A 9,988-nucleotide genomic window follows, 5' to 3' on the forward strand; every position below is an offset into this window, starting at 1 on the left:
GGGGTGAACTGCGGATACAACGTTTTGTTAAAGCAGAGACGATTGAAAGCGATGACTTGCCATTAAACAGAATCACTTGAGGAAAGCTGCCGGTAAAAGGTTATTTGAGTAAAAAATGATCCATCAATATTATCTCGGTGCACAACAAGTGAGTTTTCTTAATAAACGCAACTAGCCTAGATTTATTCTCACTTTTGGGTTCAGTGAGTTTTTAAGAAACGTAAATGTTATGTGAGAATTACGTTTTGTAGAGAGCTAAAAACAATGGAAATTCATTCGGGTCCCTACAGTACACTGGATATCAACAGCTTTCCAGTAAACACACGATCTCATTCAGAACCTCAAAGATGACATTGTTCAACTTGCACAAAGCAAATACAAGTTCATTTGAGGCGACTATAAATAACTTTTGAACTTGTGCATTGCTTATCTTATATCAGTCCTGGTCTACAAAATGTGAAATTCTACCGTTCTGGGGCCACACACAAGGCCAGATGGATGGCCAAATTGATTCATTCCTATTAATTGGTGCTACTGGAAAATTAAATAGCTAAGTTACCTAAGGGAACTATCACATCACTTTCACAAATCACAAGTGGCTAAACTGAAAGATCTCATGAATTTTATTTCACTCGTCTACACTCTACTATTATATTGGTTTCGGTGTAGTGTTGCTGTAGATGCTCCTTGGAACTGTTTGACTATGTACAAGAACATTCTCAGATATGGAGCAGTGCATAAGTTGATATCAGATGCTGCTGAACGTAGCTTCAAACGTCAATTTTGGTATCTCTCTGCTGAGATGGTACCACTGGACTGGCACTGTTCAGCTCTGAAGTTCAGGAAGAGGAAAACATCAGATGGCTGATGAACTTATACATGTAAAACCTACAGATCCTGTTTTTACACCAGCAGATCGGTTTGGCACTGGCTAGCTACGGACCACGTTTTCCATCAGAAATCAAAACTGACAGATTTTATCACAAAGGACTCTCAGTTCTTTTTCTCTGTTTTAGAGATAAATGATGATTTTCTTCCTTTATCAGTAGAGAAATGGTCTGAATCAGAGTCGTACCAGAAAGCTGTTTAAAATGTGGCTGAACATGGAGTTAAACTGAGCACTGATTACCTACATTGTGCCAGAAACGAGGAACACTATCAAAACACTTTACAAATAGTGGAAGCCAACAGAAAAGACACACCTAATTTGAGAAAGAGAAAAAACTAATATCCTCTTGCACAGACTAGACTAGTCGATCACATAGCCTTCTGTGACAAAATGTGTTAGCAAAAGTTTACAATTACTGTTATACATACAGATTCAATACCAGACTTTCATGTAGCAAACTTACTAGCCTATTGGTAACTTTCTATGTGTATTTGATCTATTTCCAGTGCAAAATTAGTATTTTAGACCCCTTCCGCTCAATTTTTAGCTATTCCAATGCGTAAAAAATGTGAATTCACAGACAACTTGTATAGACAAGCATATTCTTTTAATTCCCTGTACGATAGATAGTCGAACAGGCAAAAGTTTTATGCAAATTATTTTGTTGAAACATACAAATTCTGTTGAGAAGCGTGAAAATACCAGTAATTCAATATTTACTTAAATGGCAAACCTGAAAATTTGAATGGGATGGTGGCTCACATAAACGTGCCCCAATTCTACTGATTTTTGGACTAGGTTAGGTTTAGATTTTTGGACTAGGTTTGGACAGTTGGTTAGGCCTATGTGCCTCTCAAAAACTAAGAAATTTGATGTAATCAAACCTGCGGCGGTATCCTTTCATTTAGACTAAATCTGAGTTGAAAGTCATCGGTCTACGCACAAACAACATAGCCGAGTAGCCTACCTCTTTCTGCTCAAAGATTCCAACACTGGTCAGATCACTTAGCCTACATACGAAACCTTCATTATTGTAATCCATATGCAATGAAACAATATCTCACATTGCCTTGTTAGCCTAATCCTTTAGGGGCAGTTGAGACGTTTGACTTACGCAAACACCTCGGCAGCAAATCTTGGCGGGATCAACATCACCAGCGAGCAGGCCACCACAAAGTTGAGGTGGTGTCGCACTTTCAATCTACACTGATTAATTGACCGTCCAAACGAGGTAGTGCGTAAGATGATTGGATGTAGGCGTAGGCTACAAACCCAATGGCTTCCCTTTCTATCTTTCCAGTTATCTAACATGCTGAGCTTTGCCGAAAAAGGAGCTACTGTGCAATACATTTGATTAGACAGGCAGAACCCAGGCGTCTGGTCCATACAAGACTTCTTCCGACTTCAAAACACGCCCGCTGATTGGTCAAGACATCCTTTCTGTCTCGATAGACAATAATAAATAACGCAAAGATAGATTTTAGCGTGGCACACTACAGCCAAATAACCAACTGGTTCGTAACTTAATTCAACGATTGCAGACGATGAATCAGTTGTGTTGGTCTCGAATGAATCACAAAAACCTCAGTAACCACTCACGAAGCGATCCTTGTGTCGCCCAACAGCAAGTACGCGCACACTACGTAATTACCATTAGGCGGCGTCTTGTGACATGACAGTGCATATAGCCTTCACACTGCAGAATCAATGTTGTTCACGAAATTATGGCCAAGTTATCTGTCTCCGTATTGTGACATGGATTGTCGCGCAATCGTGACGTCATCATTGCGATGCACTGTCACGCTTGAGCGACAATCTCTCGTCATTCTTTTTATAATTTTCTAACTTGTGTTTTCCAAACGTGCTTCGTCTTCCTTTTACGATGTGTGAATCTAACGGACGGACGTAATTAAGAGTGTGAAGTGACTATTCCACATCACAATTGAACCCGTCTCTTGTTAACAATATACCATCAATCTTCACTCAACACATGTGGAACTTGAGTCGAAAGTTAGGAAGAAGACAGGTTGGATAGCAGCTCATATACATAGCGGTTATCAAAAAGAAAGAACATCTTCAATTGTGTTAAACGGGATGTCACTTCAATCGTGAGTCTGTAGTTACCGTACCCATCTTCAATTGTGTGGTTCTGGTCACTTCAATCGTGAAGCTACAAGAATTGTTTTTTGCTGGTGCTGTAAAACGCATATTGCTGGCCAACCGAAGCGGCCAAAGAACAGCAATCGAACAAGCGAAACCAGATCTCCAGCTAGAGAAGTCACTAATTCTACTGTGGGGCAGTATAAGCACGGTTACTTTATACTGCCTGAAGCGGCTGGGGAACGGTCACCAGACCAACAATCCGTCGACGATCGAACTGTCCGAGGAGAGCAAGAAACTGTGTTATTCCACCGACCACAAGACGAAGCGCGCGACGCCATTTTGAAACTGGATCACGTGGACAAAGAGTGCGACGCTTCTTGTAAGGGCAGTGGTGCGAGGACTATTTCCTGCCTCTGGTCAGTGTGTTACTTATTTGATTGTGTATGTTATCGAGCTTTTATAGCAAATTTGTGTAGCCTACTGCAATTTAGTAGTAAAAGTTAATTTGTTGATTACCGTAGGCTACATATTCCATTTAATAAGTTACTGAAATAACTATGAGTGCCGCTTCCCTTGAGGACTGTCTGTGGGTCTCGGGCGGGCTGGGGAGTGTACAGGAGCCGGTCCGCCGCTCTTTGGTGAGGCGAGGTGGATCTGTCGCGGAGAGTGGGGCCACCGTAGCGCGGCTTCCGGTGAGTGGACCAGTAGTACAATCACAACTGCCCTCAGAGGTCGGTAGAGAGGAGGTTCACCAGGAAGTGTTAGGGCTACAGAATGACAGGGAAGCCCGTCAACGAAGGCGTCAGCTACTTAGTGACATCAGTGCGGCCACGAGACAGCTTGGGGAACTAAGAAGCAGAGACGAAGTGATAGAATTTGAATCACAGCATGTCAAGGCTCTAGATCGGAGGGTTAGAGACTTTTGTGCCATTACGCAGAAAGAGGACTCCGAACCTCGAGTCGCCCCCGAGTTTGAAATGTTGGTGAGGAGATGTAAAGAACGATGGGAGGAGCTAACAGACTCGCCCCCAGTAAATTCAGCTTCCCTGCCAAACATAACCATTGGGGTCCCTCCCTCATCTGCAGGGAAAAGCAGAAGGTCTGCGCATATTTTAGCTCAGATTGATCTGGAAACTCAATTAAAACAGATTCAAATTGAGAACCGCTTAGATGAGGCGCGAGAGACAAGGAAATTGAAGGAGGCCCGAGAACAGGAAGCCCGAGAAGAGCGTAAGCTGGCCAGAGAGCTCAAGGAGGCCCGGGAACAGGAAGCCCGAGAAGAGCGTAAGCTGGCCAGAGAGCTTAGGGAGTTACAAGTACGTGCAAGCTTGCAGAAGCAGATGGCCATGTCGGAATGCTATACAGAGAAGACACATAGCTTGAGGAGTTATCGCACGCGGGATTCCAAGACGAGCGCCCAGGTGAAAGATGGTCCCCATCTCAAGGAAAGCGAGAAACCAAAATAAGCCCCTCACTCAGTGTTGTCTAAATTCTGTGCCCATATGGAGGCTGCTAACAAAGCAGACAAGTTAATGGCCCCTAGCTTAAATGTACCTGTTTATGAGAGACCTATTAGACCTCCGCCAGGATTTACTGATACTACTAGGTATATCCCTAAGGGTAGTGCAGTCCATGATGGGTATTATGGCTTACCCCTGCATGAAAGTGACGTGATGGCAAGGAGAGAACAGCAACCGCCCCTAGCCTACGACGGAGCGTGCGAAAAGGCGTCAAGGAAGGACTATCTTGACATGGCCTCGCTCATAAAATATGACGGGTTTTCTATGCCCTTTATTGTTTTTAAAAACGAGATAAATGCTTTGTTAGAAAAATGCCCATATGAGGATATGAGACTGAGCTTGATTAGAGCAGCATGTATTAAAACTGCTGCTCAAGACATAAGCTTGGTGATCAGTAGCACCCCAGGTTACAACGAAGCAATGCGTGCTAATATGGCATTGGAGCGTTTGTCTTTAAGATTTTCTGTTCGCGGCGGTTTTAATTCTGAGGCTTGTGTTAAAAGTATCCGATTTGGGCCGCGTGTGTCGGGGGCTGACATTACTGGTTGGCGCAAGTTTCGGGCAGAATTACTAGATTGCCAAATATATGCGGCAGCATACAAGCGGTTGGACTACCTTGAAGGGAAATTTGTCTGTGATCTAGCTAAACGTTTGCCCGTTTATGCGCGTCAACGCTTCATTGATTTCTTAGGTGATAAATTTGGTTGTACGGCGGACCCTTCCTTTGATAGTTTGTTGCAGTTTGTTATTGCGGAAGAAAATGCGAAATCAACCGACTTTGGCGTTTGGTTAATGAGTGAGGACCATAAGTCGAGCAATAACCATTCTTTTGGTAAGTCGGAGAGTAAAAGGGACGCGGGTGCATTTCAAGTGAAACATACGGCGGCCAAGGTTGACGGCTATGGTAATATAAATTCCGCAACGTCAAAAACGAGTGTCTCGTTGTGTGAGTGTTGCCTTTCGTTTGGTGTGAATGTGGATCATGGTTTGGAGGTATGTCATCGTTTGCAGGGTATGACTGTGGCAAAGCGTGAAGACTTTTTCTACAAACATTGGCTCTGTTATAATTGTGGAGGAAAGCATCGGGCTAGAGATTGTCGCTGTGCCATGAACTGTGATCAGTGTCAGGATGCTAACTATAAAACACCGAAGCATTTCGCTATGTTGCATGAATGGGTCGTTAATGATAGGCCAGCAAACAAACCAGTTCCAAAGAAGGTACGCGAGTCCGCTGTGGACAAAGTTGACAAGTCTGCGGTTAATAAAACTGGAGTTCAAGGTAGAGAAAAATCAGTCTCTTTGAGAAATGTGAAAGTGACACCATGTAAAGTTTTAAACCGAACAGTTGCTGTGAAGGTCATAAACCCGGCAACTGGCTTAGAAAAGTTGGTGTACTGTCAGCTTGATTATGGATCCCAGATAACGCTGGTATCAAAATCTTTGTGTGCAGAGTTGGGGTTACAGCCCTATGAAAACATTTCCTTTACCATGAAAACCTTGAACGGTGACGCGAAAGTTGATACTGGTTTGGTCAAATTTGTGGTAAAATCGTTGTCGACTGGTGAGAGCTTTAACATAGATAATGTTGTTTGTTCGACGCCATGGAGCGATGACATTGAAACCTTGCCCCATAAGCAAGAATTGAGTGGTTACAGACATTTTGATGACATTAGTGTGTTTGAATTAGAAAATCGTCAGACTGTGGACATTTTGATAGGCGATGATTGTCCATTCTTGTTAACTGTGCTTGAAGAGCGAGTTGGTAAAACGTTGTATGAGCCACACGCGATCAATACACCATTGGGATGGCTAGCCGGTGGAGGGCGGTCTCCTCTCTGTTCGGACAGTCGCGTCATAGTCAGGAAAGTGCAGGTTCGCGATGATTTTGAGAACGTGGACTGGTTAAAACGTGAAATTTTGACGCGCGACTGTATTGTGGACGAATTAAGACAGGAGTTAAAAGAAGCCACGCTGGCAGATTCGCAGCGGAGCATGTCACGCGCTGATAAGAAAGTGCTGAGATTGACTAACGAAAATCATGTGTTATCGGACAATCGTTATGAGATTCCTATCCCATTTAAAGGTGACCTTCAGTTACCGGAAAATGAAAGCCTGGCTCGAAAGCGGTTAGGGGCGTTAAAGCGAAAAACCGTGTGTGACGCCGAGTTGTACAAATTTTTGCTAGAAACTTTTCAGGAGCTAAAGGAAAAGGGATATATAGAACCCGCTTTGAACGAGTCAACTGAATGTGGCTCTTGGTACCTTCCATACTTTGTTACATCACAAACTAAAAAAAGGATTGTATATGATGGGAAGGCAACATTTAATGGCACTTGTTTAAATGATTGGATTTTCACTGGCCCCGATTTGCTTAACAGCCTGGCGGGTGTTCTTGCGCGGTTTCGTATGGGTCGCTATGCCTTTATGTCGGATCTAGCTAAATGCTTTTTTCAGGTAAAAGTGCCTGAAGCGCAAAGAGATTTGCTGCGCATCTTGTGGTTTGACAACGATGATATTAATGGCGCTATGCGGCCGTATAGATTCACGCGCCATGCCTGGGGACTTAAGAGCTCACCCTTTGTAGCGAGTTTTTGCGATTCGTAAGACTTTAGAGGATAATGCAACTGGTGCATCGGACCTGACTTTAAACACTATACGAGAAAATATCTATATGGATGACTTAATATTTGCGGTGGATAGCTTGTGTGATGCAGAGTCGGTTGTAAACGAGTCGATTTCTTTGTTTAAAAGTCGCGGGTTTCATTTGGTTAAGTGGAGTGCTAATGGTGAGGCACTCCCAGCGTTGTCACATTTGAATGTAGACTCATTAGCGTCTGGTTTCCGAGACCTAGACTTGGATGATGAATGTCAGGATGACATGCCTGGCATGAAGGCTCTTGGTTGCATCTGGGAGACAAGCTCTGATTGCTTAAAACTCAAGTCAGAACTGCAACCTTTGAACAAATACACGCGAAGAAGCATGTTAAGCCAATTAGGCAAGTCGTTTGACCCTCTTGGGATATTTTGTTGCTTCTTCGTGAAGGCTAGATTGATCTTGCAGCAATTAGCAATTGATAACTTTGGCTGGGACACCCCGGTTCCAGACAATGTTGTAAAAGATTGGGAAACATGGTTTCAATTGATAAAGTCACTGTTAGACATGTCATTGCCTCGGTATTACTTTGCGAATTCTATCCCAGTGGAGCCCAATGATAAAGTGGTTTTCCAACTGCATTGTTTTTCGGATGCATCAGAGCGTGTCTTTGGTAGTGTTGTTTATTTACGTCGGATAGTAAATGAATCTATATCAGTGTCGATTGTCTTCGGCAAGAGTAAAGTGGCTTTAAGGCATCAGCGCTCTTGGGGAATTCCGCGAAAGGAATTGGTTGCTGCTGTGATGGGTGTAGAGTTACTCCGACAGGCTAAGGAGTCGTTAAAACTAGATAACTGTAAGCCCTTTTTGTGGTCTGACTCGAAAACCGTTTTGCATTGGTTAAAAAATGACGAGTTGAGATTGGACAAATTTGTAGCACGTCGTGTTGACAAAATATTATTGTTTTCGGAGTCTTCAGATTGGAGGTATTGTCCCACAGATTTAAACCCGGCAGATGTCGCTTCAAGACCAGATGGAGTTAAGAAGACATCGAGAAGTTTGTGGTTTCACGGACCGAGGTTTTTATCACAAAGCTGCGAAATCCCTCTTGTTGATGATGGTGTGGGTAGTGTATCCTGTCATAAGACTAATTGCACAAAGGTTGAGATGTGCCCTGGTGACGATGATGACAGTCTAGAACAACTCATTGCCTCTGCACCGTCGTTGTATGTTTTGCAGAAGCGTGTGGCCTATAGGGCAGCGTTTGTTCAGTTTCTGTTCTGCAAAATCAAAGGACGCGAGTTTCGTAAGCCGAAGTTAGATGTCGATTATCTTAACTGGTCATTGGAATTAGTTGTTAAATTTGTTCAAAATAAAGTGTATGGGTCTGCTGTGGAATTGATGACTGAAGAATCGCCAGAAGCCTTGGATGAGGCGATCAAAAAGCTAAGCAAAAGGAGTAGCGTACGTAATAAACAGTGGTTGGGTGATTTGAGATCATTACGTAGGTTTAGACCATGCGTAGATGAAAAGGGTCTGTTAAGAATTGAAGGAAGATTGAGTAATGCACCGGTTTTGTCTGAAGATAGAAAACATCCGATTATCTTGCCAACAAAGCATGCGCTCACGCGGCTGGTTGTGTTATGGTATCACAGCCGAAATGGTCATGTTGGTGTACAACATTCGCTGCTTTGTACAAGGCAGAGGTTTTGGATCATCAAAGGTGCATGTGCGGTCAAAAAATACTTAAAAGAATGTGCGAGGTGTGCGTTGGAGAAAGCGAAGCCCATAAGGCAGCTCATGTCAGATCTCCCAGTAGCTCGTACTGCTACATGTGATAAAGCCTTTGACATCTGTGGCATGGACTACTTGGGGCCAATTGAATTCGTTCAAGGGAGAAGTACACGTAAGGCGTGGGGATTGTTGTTTACTTGCATGGCTTCAAGGGCAATACATGTCGAACTTGTCACTTCGCTGTCATTGAATGAGTTTATATTGGCATTTAGCAGGTTCACTGACGTAAGAGGCTCCGTGACGAAATTGTTCTCTGATAACGGGTCTACGTTTCAAGGGGCAGCTAACCTTTTGCCAGAGTTGCTTGAGTCTTGCGAGTGGTCGAACTCTCTACGTGAAAGAGGTGTTAAGTTTGAAAGGATCCCGCCATATGCCCCATCGCAAGGTGGCACTTGGGAATCCATGGTCAAGCAGTTTAAGCTAATTTTCACAAGAACTGTGCACGAGTTGGCACGTAAGCCAAGCTATGTTGAATTGCTGACGTTTTCCTCGAGCGCCGTTAGAATTGTCAACGAAAGACCATTAGTATCGTTAAGTGATGACCCTGACGATTTTGCGGTGATAACACCTGCGTCATTGCTTACACCCGCCTTCGGCCGTTATGTGCCTTTGGGGGATCCTCAACCCAGGGACCTTCTGAGGCGTGATTACCGGTTTTTACAAGGGCTCTCTGATAAGTTTTGGGGTCACTGGACAGATTTCTACCTACCTCAGCTGCAGGGTCGGGGAAAATGGAGAGACATCTGTCGCAATTTAGAACCCGGAGACTTGGTCCTGGTATGGGATATGAACGATCGGCCTAAACGAGGGGACTACCGAGTCGGCAGAGTGGTTGAAATTTTACCGCAGCATCGAAAAGGTAAAGAGTTTGTGAGAAGGGTGAGGGTGGCTGTGGTAGCATGGGACACTAACACAAAGAAGTCGCACGTTGAAACCGTGCTTCGTGATATTTCTTGCGTTGCTCCGGTAGAGGGCGCGCGGGCACGCACTGCTGTGCTCGTTCCAGTTGGTTCGGGCCCCCCGGATGGACGTTAAGGAACGTCACTCATAGAAAATGTGTTCACTTTTTTTATTAATGTTTAATTGTTT

At 43.9% G+C, this 9,988-nt stretch overlaps 2 protein-coding genes across 2 annotated transcripts; both read left to right on the forward strand.

The window, feature by feature from the left end:
• Window positions 1-4,494: 4,494 nt before the first annotated feature.
• Window positions 4,495-7,116, forward strand: LOC145770931 (uncharacterized). Its single transcript, XM_082582674.1, has one exon. It carries the CDS (start codon window positions 4,495-4,497, stop codon window positions 7,114-7,116), a length of 2,622 nt encoding a protein of 873 aa, XP_082438800.1.
• Window positions 7,117-7,183: 67 nt separating this feature from the next.
• Window positions 7,184-9,934, forward strand: LOC145770932 (uncharacterized). The gene has a single exon (XM_082582675.1). The coding sequence runs from the start codon at window positions 7,184-7,186 to the stop codon at window positions 9,932-9,934; it is 2,751 nt and encodes a 916-aa protein (XP_082438801.1).
• Window positions 9,935-9,988: the final 54 nt, after the last annotated feature.

This window comes from Aplidium turbinatum, chromosome 5 (assembly GCF_918807975.1).
Source record: "Aplidium turbinatum chromosome 5, kaAplTurb1.1, whole genome shotgun sequence".
NCBI classification, from domain to species: Eukaryota; Metazoa; Chordata; class Ascidiacea; order Aplousobranchia; family Polyclinidae; genus Aplidium; species Aplidium turbinatum.